Source organism: Carassius auratus, unplaced genomic scaffold (assembly GCF_003368295.1).
Source record: "Carassius auratus strain Wakin unplaced genomic scaffold, ASM336829v1 scaf_tig00017776, whole genome shotgun sequence".
In the NCBI taxonomy this organism is placed as follows: Eukaryota; Metazoa; Chordata; class Actinopteri; order Cypriniformes; family Cyprinidae; genus Carassius; species Carassius auratus.
In genome coordinates this window covers 15209-34079 of record NW_020524816.1, presented here as the reverse complement: position 1 = coordinate 34079, position 18871 = coordinate 15209, and the positions used below count along the sequence as shown (strand labels likewise).

At 36.8% G+C, this 18871-nt stretch overlaps 1 protein-coding gene across 1 annotated transcript; it reads left to right on the top strand.

The window, feature by feature from the left end:
* The first annotated feature begins 1604 nt into the window (after positions 1 to 1604).
* vwa5b2 (von Willebrand factor A domain containing 5B2) lies at positions 1605 to 18744 on the top strand. The gene is made up of 22 exons (XM_026248510.1): positions 1605 to 1681; positions 4391 to 4533; positions 4630 to 4845; positions 5392 to 5617; positions 5857 to 6014; positions 7635 to 7766; positions 8632 to 8756; positions 8864 to 9040; positions 9340 to 9450; positions 10543 to 10745; positions 12612 to 12726; positions 13470 to 13655; positions 13785 to 14022; positions 14424 to 14701; positions 15656 to 15887; positions 16002 to 16307; positions 16402 to 16536; positions 16657 to 16785; positions 17078 to 17128; positions 17447 to 17522; positions 17595 to 17712; positions 17796 to 18744. Exons 2-22 carry the CDS (start codon positions 4395 to 4397, stop codon positions 18363 to 18365), a joined length of 3921 nt encoding a protein of 1306 aa, XP_026104295.1. The 5' UTR covers positions 1605 to 1681; positions 4391 to 4394; the 3' UTR covers positions 18366 to 18744.
* The last annotated feature ends 127 nt before the right edge of the window (positions 18745 to 18871 follow it).

Below are 18871 nucleotides of genomic sequence, written 5' to 3'. Positions count from 1 at the left end.
TAGGTTAAATAATAACATGAAAACTTTATCGCGCGATTCGTGTCATCGCGACATACTGTAACATACTTACAGTGTGTGTTTGAAAAAAGGATGTTATCGTCCTTTGCTATTTTTCTGGGGTGCATTTTATCCCAGACGGCCTAATAGCAAAGTGAACAAACGAACGAACGAAAATTCAGAAGAGCAACAAGAGATTTGAAGCTCATAGCAGACGCGACCAGGAGATGATTCGCTCTGTGATTGGCTGAATGTTACTTCACTCAAATCTAAGTAACAAATCAGAGAACACTACAGGAAATATTCACGCTGGATCCTAAAAAAAAAAAAAAAAAAAAAAAAAAAAAAAAAAAAATTAGCAGGGGTCAGAATCACCTGTTTCTAAAAGTGCGGGGGACGTGTCCCCCCCGTCCCCCCCGGTTGCTACGCCACTGGTTCACCTAAAACTCTTACACTGTCTGTAGTTAAATGGCATGGTTTGATAAAGTGCTCATGTAAATTTGATCTAAGTATATGTTAAACTTTTGAAATTCAGAAAAAAAGAACCACACGATGAAACAATACATGAAAATTATGTATCTGTGTCCTGTTATTTATCTTTTGGTATGCATTTCAGAAAAAAAAAATGGTTAGGATTCAGGTGTAGTTGCAAATAGTGATTAATCCTGATTAATCCAATGAAAATTCTGATTAATTTGATTAAAATGTTTAATAATTTGACAGCCCTAATATATATATATATATATATATATATATATATATATATATATATATATATATATATATATATATGTTTACCCTCATATATACCCTCTCACATTCAACTTTGTTTGCAATTGCAATTTCATTGGTATTTTTCAGCTTTTCAGCACAAATATCTTATTTATTCATCATCCTGTCTGAACTGTCATTCATACCAGATAAATACAATTAAACAGAAACAATTAATGCTATTTAATCTAATTATTCCTTATCCTGTCTCCTGGCAAAATGGATCTGAAAGTGATAGAGCTGTCCATGGTGCTGAACATACGAAAAACCATTCGGTCTTTTCAAATTAATGTTAATATGATGCTCTGCTGTTGAATGCCTTTTGCCTCGCGTTACTCATCAGACCAGTCATTTTGATGTTTTAATATGAATCTTAATTGATTTCAATTTTTTATTTTATTTTTTTCTTGAAAAGTTGTCTCCCTCTGGTGGGCCTTTTAAGTCAAAACCAAATAAGCAAAACAATTTAATAACTTCAATAGTGCCTGATTAATAAAAGGTGTCAAATCAAATGTTATCATTCAAATGCAGAGCAATAAAGCATGAAGCAGTAACTGATGATATTATGAAAAATAAAAAAACAAAGCAAACAATAGGCTAAATAAATAAATAAAAGAACCGAAATATAAAAACCTAAATGTTTATGTAACCATTTAACAATTACGTAGAATATAATTATAGAACGTTGCTAATTTAAAGCAACTGTGCATAAGGTTTTTTAGCTTGAAATGTATGTTTAATTCCATTTGTCCTTGTTTCCCTGCGCGTGCGTGCATGCGCGCTGTAATGAAGTGTGGCTCGCGCTCGAGTCCCTATATTCCGCCCAGAGAGAGTGACAGATGGAGAGAGACCTGTAACACGCCACCGTCCGATTCACAGCAAACCGGGCTAAAATCCACGAGCAGCTTATCAAGTAAGTCAAAACTCGACGTGTTCGTAAAGTGCATACTTTTCAAAACATAAAACATTTCAGTAGTTATTATATGGATCATTTGTTATTAATCATGCGGACAGTGATGTTATGAAAATGAATGTCTACCAATAACGGTTGATAGATTTGCGTTAAGTTTACTGTTGACGAGAAAAATAAAAAACAACTGAAATGATGTTTATTCAGTTTTGGTTACCGTTATGATTCTCATCATGAAAATATTAGGAATGATTCATGACACAAAGACCTCGAAATTCATTTAAGCAACTTACGCTTATCCTTTATCTTTTTGTTTTGTAAATAGAATTTCACGTACCTTTCTTTATTTCTGTAATGACTTTGATCTAAAACTTGAAATAATCTAATTTCATTTCATTTAAATGCATTTAAAGAATGATTTGTACAGTGTTAAAAAAAAAGAAAAAAAGTTAGTTCAAGATGTGTGTTCACCTAAAGTTAGCAAGTCAAGAGAGTATCTTGAATCCTTTCCTTGTTTATATATATATCTGTGGCATTGTTCCATGTGTTTGATACATATATAGGACACTGTAAAGCTTGACCATTGTTTTTTTTTTTTTTTACTATACAAACAGTTTATCTAAATGCATTTAGATCTATTGTTATTTGAAACGATGTTGGCAAGAATACAAAATATTTAGTTGCACACAATGACTACAACTCAGCAAGTCAAAAGTCAACCTTTAATCTTCGTAAAAGCAATTTACTCATAAACACACACTAGTGTGCTGTTTGTATTCATGCATGCTTGACATTTAATCACGGCACAGTAAATCTCAGTAAGTGGACTTGAGTCCAGGTGGCAGGTGTTAGTGCACCTTGTTCAAGGAGCACCTGAGAGACCTTGTGCACAGAACAAACACCACTGCATCATTAACCAGTGAACCCAAAATGCAATATTCTCCCATTAGATCAGAAAATTATAATGCTCATAATACCAAATTACAGATTTCAAGATTTGAAATTTGATCATCTGAATTTGATCCTCTTTCCCCTAATTCTAGCATCTGCACCTCTACAGAGACAGCAGGCCGTTGACTTGAGCATTACGCTTGCTGCTGATGTTTGTATGCATGTGCTGCTGCACTATTGACCAATCAGTTAATGTTTGACACGTACATTCCCACTGTGACAGGATGAGTGCCTCCCGGTTGCCAGGCAGCATGCGGGATGGACATGTCCAGTAGTGTGAATAAGAGGTTGTGTCAGCTCTTAAAATGTTTCATGGTAGCTGAAGCAAATAATCAGATGGAAATTTGCTGCCACTGACTCAGAAATGTTGTCTGAGATTCGGTTTAGCAAGTTTGCCCATTTTGTACCAGCCTATTACATCTATTTAAAACAGTATAAAACTGGTGGTTTTGCAGTTAAGTTTTATTTTTGTATAAATATTAATATTCTATTATAGTTTTTATCAGTTTTATTTAACTCTGTTTTTAAATTTTAGGTTTAAGTCATTTTGTTCTGTGCTTGTGTCATTTTTATGATTTTTTTTATTGTTTTAAAAATATGTCTATTAGTTACCATTGAGTTTTATTAGTACTTCAAATTAGACTTAAGAAAAATCAGAATTGAGAAATGTTACATTAGCAATTCACTGAAATAAAATAAGTTTTTGCCTAAATAAAATGTTTTTAATATTTAGTTATTTATTTCCCTTTTTAAATTTGGTTTAGTTTTTGATAATAACTCTGGCTGTAAAAATTCTGCTAAAGATTATTCCAGGAAAACTGTAAATACAAACAACTGTCTACGGACAAAAATATTACTACAACACAAAGACTGAATTTTAACCATAGACAGCTGAAAAAGAGACTTAAAGCTGCAGTAGGTAACTTTTGTAAATATATATTTTTTACATATTTGTTAAACCTGTCACTATGTCCTGACAGTAGAATATGAGACAGATAATCTGTGAAAAAATCAAGCTCCTCTGGCTCCTCCCAGTGCTCCTATTGCCATTTGCAGAAACTCCATCGCTCCCGTTAAGAATCAACCAATCAGAGCTGCGGTCCGTAACTTTGTTTGTGTTCAAAATGTAGAAAAATGTATATAATAAGCGAGTACACCATGAATCCATTGTCCAAACCGTGTTTTTAGCTTGTCCTGAATCACTAGGGTGCACCTATAATAAGTGTTTATATTCGGACTATTTCAGATTGCTTCGGGGGTACCGCGGCGGAGTAACCCAGTACCTTTGTGATTCTTCATAGACATAAACAGAGAGAAGTAGTTCCGGCTACGATGTTCTTCTGCAAGACGCAAGCAGTTCTGTTTATTAACCGCTAGAGCATCAAAAGTTCCCTACTGCAGCTTTAAAAAAAAAAAAAAAGAAAGAAAGAAATGGAATGGGTACTGATAATTTTATGCCAGGATCTATCCATTTTCTGTTAAATATCCTTAATTAAAACACATCACTATGCAATGCACAATTCAAAATATGGGTTCAAATTTAATACAGATTTTTTTAGCTATATTAACACAGTATATTGGGTGCTATTCTTAATGACTTTTCTAAGAGTTTAGTTAGTAAATTAACTCTCATGACTACCAAAGTCAACATTTTAATTAAATGAAGCTTATTAATTATCATGCTTAATATTCTTCAGGGATCTCGTCATTAACATCCTCTTAGCAGGCATAATTAGCTTACACAGATGATATTCTCTTAAGGAAAATGCCAGGATTGAAAAATCGCACAACATGGGCTCCACTTTTGCTGAAAACATCCGACATCACTTCCTGTGCAAACGGCTGCTCTCTGGGCATCACGGCTCATCTTACATATGTGAATACTGACCCTGACCCTGTAGAGGGTAAGTGATCACACACACATACTGCAGAACCATTCAGATAAGTAGGAAAATAAACACTTGTCATCAAAATAAACCATGTCCTTCTCACCTGCTCAGGTGTGTTTGTGTATCCTCTGGGGGAGAAGGAGGTTGTGGTGGGTTTTGAGGCAGTAGTTTCCGGCAGGCTGGTCAGTTTGGAGCTCCAGAGCCGTGGGAAGCTAGAGGACTGCTGTCTAGACTGCTGCCCAGGATCGACACTGCACACTCAGTGTGGTCACAGCAAGGAGTGGGGATGCTGTGGAGGAACAGGTCTGGAAATACAGTGCTCCAACGGTGAGCGTTTTAACCTGTTAAGGTCCAGTTCACACCAAGGCTGATAATGTTGGCATCCACACCAATGGACAATAATGTTCTGTTTATTATAGACCGCATACATCAGAGAAACAAGCAAGCAGTCATCTTTAGAATATTGGGAATGAACTTCCTTTTTTTTTTTTTTTTTTTTTGGTAGCTCTGGAATTTTTTCATGTGTTTTTTTAAATATATATTCATTGTTCATGAATGCAGCATTTACAAAATGTATTTGTATTGTTAAAGGCCTTTGTCACTGTTCAAAAGCACATGCTACAAAAATTTATTTGGCTTTCTCGTAAATTTTGTGTTCTCCTTACAGTGGTTTGTATTTGCCCAGCCTGAAGTATGCAGGTAGCATTCATTATTTCAGAGAGCTGTGTTGGCTCTGTGCCTGTTTTAGATGGCCCTTGAATGCATACACAGATTTTAAATTAATCTCACTTTTACGGTTTTGACTTTGAGAGCCAACATTCAGTTTTTACTTTTTTCAGGTTCATGTACATATATATTTTTTTTTCATTTAAGGTCATCTGTTGCTGGATGAGGACCTAGAGAGGAGCACTTTCATTGTGAGCACAGGCCAGATTGGGCCGCTAGAAATTGTGTCCGTTGTCATCAGTACCACCCTTGAACTTCCGACACTTGAAAATGGCGCAATCCACCTGGTTTATCCCACAGTGCTCACACCTATAGTCAGATCACGGATCCATCCAGGAAAGAGTGAAAATGGGGGGAAATCAGATGAGAACAGGTGAAGTAAATATCAATAACAATTTAATTAATCCCAGTTGAATAAAAGTATTAATTTATTTTATCTTGCTATCCCCAAACCTTTTAATGTGTGTAAATAAACTAAATAACAGCAAAATCACAAAGTAATAAATATATTGTTATGAAACACCATTACTCGATTTACAACATCTGAAAAAACAAATAGTGAAAATTGTGGGTTTGACCTCTCTAGAAATCCTTTTCACGTCTCTCCTTCAGCCCGACTACGTGCTTTGGTAGCGTGTCTGGGAAGCAGGAGAGGATGCTGGGAGTCGGGCAGCAGTGCACACATGCCTTGCTCAACAGCACGGCCACAAACCTCTCGCCTTATCAGCTCAGTTTCCAGCTGCTGGTTCGAGGAGCTTGTCTGCTGGCCGGTAACATTCATATATCTCTGTGCAACCTATACAACATAAGTCACTTTTATACTACAGCAAGGCCTTCCATGTAAAAGCAGAAACGATCTAGAACTATGACATCCAGAGGAGTAGACACAAGGTGAGCTTGTCTCTTATCTGTCTCTTTCTCTGACAGAAGGACAGAAGAGCCCCTTTTTCTGTTTGTTCATGCAGGTTCAGCTTGTGTTCTGAAATAATTCAGTTAGCGTAAAACTTGGCATGGACATCAGTGATTATGATAGATATCAGTGCGCCTGCCAGAAGGAGCCAAAGCATGTCTGCGAGGGTGTGTGCAGAGAGAGTGTTTGGCTCAGGCTCCGGGCCACTAGCACAGAGGAGAGAGATGGAGGCAGGGTGATGGAGAGTCCTAAATCACAGTCCAGCAGTGACGCTGTTCCATTGCAGCTGGCTCAACTGTAATATACACTGAATAGGACAGAACAGAGAAATTATTTGACACTTTTTGGACATTTACGTGATTTGTACATATGATTTCATTTAGACGTGAACCATGGTAACATGATGTTTTTGACCACTATATTTTAACATTATTTTTACTTTATATTTACCATAGTAATTTAATGGAGTACCATTTTTGGACTACAGTACCATATATCTATTAACAGTATACTTTAGTATGAATATGGTTCTCTTTTAATATCATGGTGCATTAGTGTTCAAAAGTTTGGGGTCTGTATGATTTTTTTTATTTTTGCAATTAGTCTCTTATGCTCAGCAAGGCTGCATTTATTTATTACAGTAATATTGTGAAATGTTTTATTTGAATGCATTAAAAAATGTAATTTATTCCTGTGATGTCTGAATTTTCACCAGTCATTCCTCCAGTCTTCAGTGTCACACGATCTTTCAGAAATCTTTCTAATATGCTGATTGGCTGCTCAAGAAACATTTGCTATTATTATCAGTGTTGAAAACACTTGATATTTTTGGAAAAAAATGATCTTTTTAAGGATTTTGATGAATAAAAAATTCAAGAACAGCATTTACCAGAAATGGGGATTTTTGTAGCAGTCTAAAAGTCTTTACCATCACCTTTAATCAATTTAAGCATTTGTTAAAGTGTTTGTTTCATTAGCAAAAAAAATAAATAAAAAAATACTGACTCCAAACATTAGAAATCATTTTAAAATTAAACTATACAGGACTGAACTGACGATCAAGCCAAAACCTTAGTTTTAACATTAAACTAACTAACCTTTCCATATATATATATATATATATATAAATATATATATATATATATATATATATATATATATATATATATATATATATATATATACTGTATATATATATATATATATATATATATATATATATATATATATATATATATATTTTATTATTATTATGCATTTCTAGATTTATATCAAAAGTCTGTCTGAAACATAATTAATTTAAATGTCAGGATCAGTCTTCACTTGTGAATCTGTTTTATCATATCTTAAGTTCCTCGAGGGTCAGATGTCAAAGATTCCCACCAGCATAATGTTCTTTCATAGCAACTAATCAAATCAGTGCTGAAATGTCGGGTAAACAGACTCTGTAACCCTTCTTATGCTATCTCTGTGTTTTTAGGTCTGGAAAGCCCTACCCATGCCCTGCGTGCAGACGCTGACCCCAGTGCACAGTCTGCGTCTGCAACCTACATCACACTGGCGGAGGAGCATTCATGTGACCGACATCTGGAAATAATACTACACCTTAGCGGTGAGAACTGACTGCACATGTTAAATCATACTGTTTGGCATTTTCCAGTTATGCATGCCATATAGCTCATATCTGCTTGAATGCAGTAAAAAGTAAACAGACAATCTCTGTGTTCAGTTTACATTTCAGTAGTATGTTATAAAACAGCAACAAACTTAGCATAAAATTAGTTTGTCCAATTTAAATCATGTTACAGAATGATTTTTTTTTTTTACAGCTAACATTGATGCAATTTATAGCATTAAAAACTGCTGATGCCTTTAGCAATAAAACAATTTACTTTAAATTGGAAGATGGCACTTCCTCTCCTACAGTTGCCAAACTGAGCATTGCAGTTTACCATTCCCAAATTTTTGAAGAAGTTTTCAGTTTTAGTACATTAATTTACATAAATCCTATTGTATTTATGTTATGAGAGTTGAACCTATTATACTCCGTGCAATGTAGCAAAAGGCTAATAAGAAAAGCCCAAAATATGACCAAGCATCAGGGTTTTTATCGGGAACTAAACTAAAACCAAAACAATTAAAAAGTTTTGCTTGAAAAGATATAGCCTTTACTGAAATAAAATAAATAAAAAACTATTTTATTTCAGTTAGTCGCCAGCTCATTTTCATTTAAGTTGAAGTACTAAAATAATTCAAACTAAAGAAATAAACTAATAAATAAAAACGTATATAAATATTTGTAATCATTTAATAAAAATGACAAAAACGCACAAGAAAATTTCAAAGAAAATTAAACAAAATAAAATGAAAACAGAAAACTCGAAAAATAAAACCTAAATCAAAATATCAACAGATACTGTAATAATGTATCAATGATACTATAATCACCTGCAAGTCCCTGTCACTGTTGCCTGCAGAGCCTCACAGCCCATTGGTCATCCTAGAGAGGGGCCGACTCACATTTAGTGAATACGAGCAGCAGATCCGTGCTCGACGTGATTTCAACCGTTTTGCCCGAAAAGAGGCAGAGTCTGAGAAGAGGGTAAGATTATTACTACTAGATACCTGCACTGCTGACTTCATCTTGATTGTCTTTTAAGAACTTCATTGAGAATGTTGTTGTTATGTCATGCATGCATGTGCCTCCAGCTGGAGTTTGTGCGAAGACGCTATCACAAGGATCTGCTCTTGAACCCCGTCCTGATGCTTAACTTCTGCCCAGATCTACTGTCAGAACCAACAGAACTGCAGCAGGCCAGCAGAGAGCTCATCTTCCTCATTGACAACAGCAACACAATGACGCAGCACAACATCAACAAGATCAAGGTTCTTGCCTTATCTTGCATGAGCAGCTGCTCTTCTGCCACTAAAATGTGCTATTTAGTCTTCAGTACATGATTTTTCCACTCAAACTGTTATTATCTGCTATAAAGCACGGATCAGTGGTACTTTAAAATCGCTGTTGCCATCAGAAGTTAGCAGCTCTTGTATAAAGCAACCTACAGCAATTCCAGCTACAAAGCTAGAAACAACCAATATAATCGAATAGGATTCCACTCTGAATATGCAGTTTACGCCAGTTGAAAATAACCGTAAATGTTCTTGTGGTTTCATTTCTTTGACAGGAGGGAATGTTGGTGGCTATCAAGAGTCTGCCGACTCGCTCTATACTGAACATCACTAGCATCTGCTCTACAGTCAGGCCTCTTTTCAACTCCAGCAAGCCCTGCACAGATGTTAGTCTTTCTCCAATCTCATCGCATTGCATTTATTTGAGGAGAAACTGAACCTCAGAAAAGATGGAGATCACACAGGGTTCTGGATTAATGTTTACCTTTGAGTGACCTGCTGATAGCAATCTCTGTCCAGGTCGCTACTATTGGTTGCCATGACACTGCAATATCAGGTTGAAGCAGGTCCAGGGTCTGGTAGGACAAATTGTTTTAAAACAGCACGAGCCATATGGTGCCATCATGCATTTTACAGGATGCAGTGATCAAAAACAAACTTGTTTTGCTCCATTGTGCACCACTGCTCTTCACATTTCCACCAAATAGAGCATCTCTAGCCCTCGGTGATCTTCAAATACTTTTGACTCAAAATTGTTACGTTTTCATTTTTTATTTAATTTTTTTAATTGTAACTTCATTGAAAATGGTATAAAAAACTTGGTGACTTTTGTTGCATTGAGTGAACACACAAAAATGTTGGATATGATTGAAAAAGACCAAATGGTCATTAAAAATTCACAATTCTATTCTTCATGGTCAAAAATGACTGCCATGGGAAATTATGGGAAATATAAAAAAATACAGATTCTTCCGTAAAGGTACAACCCACAAAGGCCAATATACAGAAAAAAGCACTGATTTATATTATAGATAAATACAGCTTAAGTTTTAACATTTATTTTTTTCACAAATTAAAACACGGATTTATTATGGTCTCCAGATGCTGTTTTTTTAAATAGTTATATTATTTAAGCCTGGAATATTTCTTTGAAACATCACTTTTGGTTAAAAATTGCCAGTTATTTAGAGTTTGAGGTAATCTTGACCTTTATTTGAAGGGGGGGGGGGTCCCCTTGTCTTGCCTTAACATATAATGAAAGATACTCTGTTAACTCTGACCTGTAAGGTCTAAATGTTTTTTTCTTTTACTCAGTTGTGTATTCAATTTTTATATTCATGTAAGATTTTATTTAAGTTATTTCCTTAATGGGTAATAAAGGGGTAAAACTAAAACATGTTACAGTAAAAACCTTGTTAACTGATGCTCCCAAAAAAAACAGGGCTAAAGGGACATTCTCTCCCTCTTTCATTCTTCAGAGCACAGTGACTCAGGCATTGGCGTACATCCAGAAGATTCGCACAGACCAAGGTGGTGCTAACCTGTGGGGGGCACTGTCCTGGGTTTATCGGCAGCCCATCCACCGCAGCTGCCCGCGACAGCTCTTCATCATCATGGATGGAACCTGCAGCAATGTAGGCCACATTTTAGAACTGGTCAGGAGGAACGCCAGTAACGTCAGGTAAAAACTGAAATGTTTGATTAAATTAGCATAGAAGACACCATGCCAGGTAACACCTAACATAAAATAAGTTAATCTGAACAGATGGCCGTTCACAATAATCATTACTTTTAAGATATATTTTGAAAGTATATAGCTTCCTTTTTTTTTTTTTTTTTGCAATATATTAAGATTTTAGATCAGCAAACACTTTTAGAATTATTTTAAAAAATGGCTAAGCCACTTCACAATCACATCAGCAAACAAGTTTTAAAACCAGCTCCCAAATATCACTCAGATCAGCGCCCAAAAACCAGCTCACTCACATTTTGCACACACTGCATATTTTACGTCAGCAAACACTTTTAAAGGGGTCCTATTATGCTTTTTCACTTTTTCAACTTTAGTTAGTCTGTAATGTTGTGGTTTGAGCATAAAAAAAGATCTGCAAAGTCACAAAGATCAAAGTATTGTAGAGATTTTAAATTTAAAAGAAATGTAAAACTTTTAAAAAACTACAACTAACGACTCGTTTGGACTACAACGCATATTTTCCAGGATTTGTGATATCACAAATATCAATTAATGGGACGAGACCTGGTTGAGCTGCACTAGAGAAAGCAATACGTTTTATCACTATGACGAAGACACGCTAAATTTCCAAGGCAAATAAATTTAGTTACACTTATCTGGGTTTAAATCAGGCTCAAATTGATTGGATTTGATTTTGACTCATATTTACTCTGAAGCTCGAAGCCAGCTGTGGGAGGGGGCATGACATTTTTTAGACCAGACGCCGAGTTCATCCAATCACAACACACACTGGCCCAGCTAACCAATCACATTACATTTCGTATTTCAGAATGTTGGCCTTCATTTGATACAGGAACTATTTGAGCTGTTCATGCCAGACTGAGAAGAGAGGGGTTGTAATAAATGTAAAATATAATGTATTTTTTGAACAACCTAGTATGAGAGCCTATTTAATACACCCCCAAAACAAAATCAAGTCTTTGTGAAGGAGCATAATAGAACACCCTTTAAAACAAGCTAAACACCTTTCACTTCACAGCAAAAAACAGTTTTCACGCTAGCAGACACTTTTGTCACCAACTAAACACTTAGAGCACTTAAACATCTGATCAATTTCATCTAAGGCATTACCATGGATACACCCAATGCCTCGATAATGTATCTAGATGAAAAACTCATTTAGCCAGTCAGATGGGAAACAGCTGTAATCCAGATTCCAAACATACTTGTATTTGCTGCAGTCACTTCCAGTAAACAAAAATAAAGCTGAGGTTGAGAAATGTATTTCATCTGACTGTGCTTACATTATACAGCAAAAAAAAAAGATCCTCCTCCTATAATACACTGACTTATATTTAGAGAGAAATGCTCTTCAGCTAACACACACACACACACACACACAGACATATATAGCTTTCACTGTACTGGAACACAGACTCGTTATTGATACTCAGTCAAGACATTTAAAAGCCTTCGACCCAGGCGAAGCAGACCTGAATTCCAAACAGCTTGTGTGTGTGTGTGTGTGTGTGTGTGTGTGTGTGTGTGTGTCGCCTGGCTTCTGTTTCTCTTCAGACATTTAATTAGTGAAATGGTGCAGATTTTTGTCAGGGGAATACTAAACATATTCTCTTTACCCTCATATCTGAACAATGGGTATCTTGAGTCATGCAAAATGTTTCTTGAAATATTTCTGCAGACATGAAGCCATACATACGCATATATAATCCACTGTAAAAAAGAATATTTCATATGAATATTTATGTCATACAAATGCACTATATATATATATAAAGAGCCAGTGTATTTGCATCAAAGTATCTGTGTTTCAGCATATTCTTGGTGTTGTTCCAGGTGTTTCAGTCTGGGTCTTGGTCCTCAGGCCTGTAGGAGGCTACTGCAGGGCGTTGCCAAGGTTACAGGAGGCAGTACAGAGTTTCTCAGTGAGGAAGAAAGGCTCCAGCCAAAGGTGTGAGAGTTCACAGCGCCCTCTACAGGGACAGACACAGAACCGCTATTATCAACTCAGTTTAAACCAGTATTAAAGTATTTATATAATTTATACTTTTAATAATAATACAATAAAATATTATTTATAACTATAAAATAATAATCATCATTTTTATTATAAATAATATTTAATTTTATTATTTAAAATATAAAATTAAACAAATGAATAAAGACTACTATTACTATTTAGTAACTAATAATAAAGTAAAAATTTTGAAATATGAATTAATACTATTTTATAGTACTATTAATAGTAAAAACTATTATTTATTAGTAGTGGTAGTAAAAATAATGATATTAATAATAATTTATAATTATTATTATTATTTTATTTTACAGAACAACAGTTAATATACAAACCTAATATTTTGTCCTTAATATTAATGGTATTTATGGTCTTAATTTCTTTGGTTTCAATTGTTACATTGTAGAGCATTTATTTTCGTGAAAACAAAATTATGGTTCTTTGAAATATACCATGGTACTGAAAATCTTGTGCTATGGTATTTATTTTATTTATTTAACTCCAAGGTACTTCTGAATATACCGTGTTTAAAATAAGTAAGTACTGTAGTACCATGTCCAAAAAAATATGGTAGTACCTTGATATTTGTCTGTGGAAATCTGCAGAGATTTCTTAAAAACTATTCACCTATATCTGTATTGTAGTGTAGTTATCAGTGTTATGATTATTCTCTACAGTTGATTAAATGTCTAAAGAAAGCTCTGGAACCTGTGTTGATGGATGTAAGGATTGATTGGTATGTGCCGGACAATGTGGAGGCCCTTCTCTCACCCAATGAAATTCCTCCGCTCTACCCTGGCAACTGCCTGATTGGCTACTGCACTCTCTATGACATGTCTGGATTCAGGGCCCAGAAAAGTGAGGTGAGACACTGTACACTACCACACATAGTTTCTCCTGTTCAATACATGCCAAATGAAGATGTGTTGATATAAATGAGATGCATACAGTTGCATAAATTCTTAGTTTGTGTCTGTACACTTGTTTCTAAGCAGGTGAAGCCTCGTCCATACAGAAGCCGTCCACGTGGTTCTTCAGGGTCGGTTTTTGAGTTCTCTCCCTCAACATCTGAGCTTATTCAGCCTCTGGTTCCTCCAGAGGAACGAGAGAGAGATGCTGTAAAAGAGTGCGTGGTGGAAGGAGACTTTGAGGAGGCGCTGCTGGAAATTTCACGCGAAATCTCTTCGGAATTCTCCTGCGCTCATACCACCGATAACGCCGTCAGCCCTGGTAAGACTATAGGATCTGTTTATGATTTTACTACACTGCATTGTGGGATACCACATAGAAGTTGTAGAAGTAGTAGTAGGTCTATTCCATTCATAGAAAATTTGTGCACAGTCTCTATAATGCATGCTTAAAGGGATAGCCCATCCAAAAAAGAAACGTATATGCATCACTCATTATCTGTGGAATTTATATAAAATAAATTTTTTTGAAAAATGTTAATAACACAGCACTGCATCATATTTACTCAATGAAGAAGTCTTGTATTATTAATAAGTCAACAAAAGCAAGCCATACAAGCTTTGAACAAAATGAGGGTGAGTAACTGACAGAATTATAATTTTTGTTTGAACAGTCACTTTAAAAAACGTAGCCATTTCCAACATACCTTATGTGATCCGTAGGTGGCGACACTGACTACAGCACCAGTGATGTGCGCTGGCGTATTCAACAGGACTCCTATGTTCAGGATCAGTACGTGTTGACACACTGTTCTCTGAGCAGTGAGAAGGCCTTCTTGTCTGTTTCTCCCCAAGCAGAGAGCTCTGTGCTGGGCATGGGTTCTCTGCCACATGGCTTGGAGAGAATGGAGCCCACACAGGGTAGAGGACTCTCACGCTGGGAATCTCCATGGACTCAGAACATCACCTCTTCAGGGGACACGGATTCTGCATCAGGGAAGGTGACAGCAGCAGATGTATTTAAGAATTCACTACACATAAAGAAAGTTTTTCAAGTTTTACATATAATGTGTATTATAAGTAATCTAAAAAAAAGCCTGCAACAGAAATTTACATAATTTAAAAATAAAATTGACTGGTTCTCTTGTAACTTTGATTCCACAAAAAAAAAAGAAAAAACATTTAAAAGATCTTTGAGATGATAAGGAACAAAAATAATTCCAGGTGGGTCCACATTTTTGTCATGTGCCATTTACGAAAACCTAAAAAAAAAAAATGGTAACTAAAATTCATTTCAATTTAATTATCCATTTAGCAGATGCTTTTATCCAAAATTACTTAAAATCCCAATTTTTGTAAACATGAAATTCAATGAAATAAATAAATTAGGATGCTAATATTTACAGTTTAAAGTGTACACCTTACAATAAGGTCTCATTTGTTAACATTAGCTTGAACTAACAATGAAAACTTCTACGTCATTAATTAATCTTAGTAAATTAGAAGCTAAGCATATAGAAAGATACAGCATACCATTTAACATGAGCAACAAACAACTGTATTTTTAACAAACATTAATAAATGCTGTAAAAATATATATATAAAATATATATTGTTTATTGCTAGTTAATGTTATGCAATAATGTTAACAAATAAGACTTTTTGTAAAGTGTTACTGATTAAAGAAATAGTTTACCAAAAAAATTAATTAGCAGAAAATACACTCATCCAAGATGTAGATGAGTTTGTTTCTGAAGAGATTTGGAGAAATATAGCAATATTATGGATAGAGGACTCATACTTCAGCCACAAACATTGGTGGATGAGTAAATTTTCTGCTAATTTCTGGGTGAACTATTCCTTTAAATAAATAAAGGCTATACTGACATAAAATATAAATTAATAAATGTCAAAACTATCATTCTAACTGGTAGTCTCCGTCTATGTTTCTGTAGGCTGGCAAGCTCTTAGATGAGTCTCGTCGCAGACAGAAGGCACTAGCTCGCTCTGCTCTGGCTGGCCGAAGTTTCTCATCCCCGCAGGGTGACCTGGACATGCACCGGCTCAGGAGGGCGCTAGAGAAGGTCTCATTTGAGCAGGCCGTAGGGGGCCGCCTAGAGGAGAGTGACACAGACACCCACAGCACTTCACGAGGAGGTCTATCCCGCCCTAGTCTGACAGACTCCAGTGAGGGAAAACACTCGAATAGTTTATGCATTAACATAAATACACACCGATGCATTTAAACATGGTCAAAATATTAAATCATCCATTTCTTTTTACCTACCACTCTCTATCCAGATGGCCTACTGTTTCCTGCTTCCCCGCTAGACTGGGACACCTTCACCGATCCTGAAGGTCTATTTTCAGCTGCTCCCCCAAACGAGTTCCAGGCTTCAGGGGCAGAGTGTCGCTCAGTCATCCATGGCATGCTGGGAGGAAGGGCTGTATCCTGGGAGGTCCGTGTGGATCTGTCTCTTCTGTGGGACACCCTTTCAACCAGCACTGGGTCCTGGGATGAGATTATCCACCAGCTGACCGCAAGATCTGTTATCAGAGACTTTGAAAACATGGCGGAGAAAGAAACTGATATAGAAGTTGAAAGAGGTCTAGTAGGAATAACAGTTAAAAAAAACTGAATTTGAAGTAATAAAGCAGCTGCACCATCCACATATGTTTTCCCCCTGTTGTTTGGGTGTAGGTCCTTCCAGACGGTACAGAATGAAAGCGATCCAGACCAGCAAGAGCTGTGGAATCGTCTCAATGTACACAAGCTTCACCACCACTGACACCAACACGAGAAATCAACCTCAGAGCACACGCATACGACACACAGGTACACACACATGCTGCAGCACAGACAATTCACACTCAGTCTCACAGAAAGCCTGTGACACAAAACAGACAAGTTTAACTACATGGAGGGAATGAAATTCTCCTGTGTGTGTGTTTTTAGGTGTGTTGTTTGGGACCGGACACAATTCTCACTCTGGCAGCAGACGACAGAGGTTGTGCTCGGTGGGATTCGGACGCCGTCCCTCCAGCAGAGTCAGTGAAGAAACAGAAGACACACACACCTCAACAGGTAAGTAAAAAGTTTAATATGCACGTCCACATATAGTACGTTTAAGTAACTTACACTACCATTCAGAAGTTTGGGCACAGCAATATATATATATATTTTTTTTGTAAGAAGGAATACTTAACATTCTGCAAGGACAAATCGTATTGAGCAAAAGTCACAGTGAAGACATTTAAATGCTCGTTTGAATATCCTAGTCATCAAAAAATCTTTTTAAAAAGTTTCAACTAAAATATTAAGCCACACAACTCATGAAAATTGTACAACTGAATTTCTATTGTTTTCTTGAACCCAGACAGAGACGACACACCTGCATCCCCTTGTAGCATGACATCCTGGGACAAAAGTGAGTATAAGAGAAATAAAAAATTTATTAAGGTGCAGTCGCATTTGCGACATATTATTACAATTTCACAAATAAATTGTCTATTGTCAATATTGTAGTGATCCATAAAGCATGGAGTCACTTTAAAAGCAAGCAGCTATTTGTTAGTCAGTGCTGTGAATTTGCATGAGCAGCTTCATAAGTGAAATCTGTGTGGGCAACCTCATCACCTTTATATCACTCACAAAAGTTTGACTGCACCTTTATGATTGTCTATACCTTAAAATGACCCAATATTTCATTGGTGAATTGTGGGAGTAATAATAGTGTGTTTTTGAGGCACAGGAGGAAGCATCAGTCCATCAGCGGTGTCTTCTCGCTCTCAGCGCTCTGTGGAAAGTTTCTTCGGGTCTAAGTAAGTGCTGACCTGCATAAGTAACACACTTAGTAATTAATTTATATCACACTACATTTCTGTGTTCTCCAGGTTCAATCTGGGCAGACTAAAGGGCAACAATGGAAAACAAGCTCCTCTTAAACCTCACTGTCTTTCTGCAGAGACTGAAAGACACATGGAGACAGATACACCTGACTATTTGCCCCTGGTTGGTGTAATTCCATAATGATTTACAAAACTAATCCCCGCCTGAAGTTGAAGTCACCTACATCTCTTTTCGTGTCCTCATAGGTGCGCCTACAGTTGGCATCAGGTGCGTTTCTGCTGTCTGAATCCTACTCCGAGTGCATCCAGATCCCTCTGGACCGGCTGAAAAGAGCGTCCCCATACCTGAGCCACCGCAGCAGTCTGAGCCCCCCTTTCCGTTGTACCTCACCACCCACGTCAGCGAGACACATGCGAGACTCATGGGCCGACCCCTTGGAGGAAAGCTCTCCAAAATTGGTAGGTGGAGTCACGCAGGCTGACAGTGGGCGGGGCTCTGAGACTGACACTTGTGAAGGTCCTCCATTGGATCCTGCAGAAACCCATGGAGAGGAACTGGCACAAATGGACATAGAGAGCTCAAGCTGGGCCACGGCGGTAGCTCTGGCCTGGCTGGAGCACCGTTGCGCTGGGTTTTTCGTGGAGTGGGAGCTGGTGGCTGCCAAGGCAGATTTCTGGCTGAAGTGTCAATCGCTGCCAGAGGGGGTTGACCTGGCAGGGTTGAGGGCAGCGGCCAGGCAGCTTTTCCTGCTGTTGCGTCACTGGGATGAAAACATCAAATTGAACGTGCTCTGCTACAACCCCAATAACATGTGAGAAAGGACCCCAAGAAACATGTGAGCCACCACGATTTGAAGCCTCAAAGATGAAGCTTTTGGCTCTTTAATTGAATTTAACCCTGTTGGCTAGACTCACAATTCAACTTTATAGCAGAATAGAATTTATCGAAGATGTCCTTCAAGATGGAGATAAAGGATTGTGAGTGTGTTCCAGTTTTTTCTTATGCCTAGACCACAATACTGTTCAAGCTTTGCCTTAATCTTTGGGCCTCGGTCTTATTACGCAGTAGAATGCAGTTCACTGCAAATCTGATAGCACTTTATCTTAGCAATAGCATAATTACTATTATGGGATGCTTTGTGAAACCAATCATCAACATATATAGAAGGCCAAAATTACAGATTCTTGCCTTAACTTACACCGTTCAAAAGTTTTGGGTGAGTAAGTGTTTTTGTTTTTCCAGCAAGGACACAGTGAATTAATCAAAAGTGACAACACTTTGAAATAAATGTTATTTTTAACTTTCTATTAATTAAAAGGAA

Excerpts from the sequence above, each read along its gene's own strand:
- vwa5b2 (XM_026248510.1), top strand. The coding sequence starts at position 4,395 with ATGCCAGGATTGAAAAATCGCACAACATGGGCTCCACTTTTGCTGAAA. Across the intron at positions 8,757-8,863 it reads AGGCAGAGTCTGAGAAGAGG|CTGGAGTTTGTGCGAAGACG; the intron begins GTAAGATTATTA and ends ATGTGCCTCCAG. Across the intron at positions 9,451-10,542 it reads CCAGCAAGCCCTGCACAGAT|AGCACAGTGACTCAGGCATT; the intron begins GTTAGTCTTTCT and ends TTCATTCTTCAG.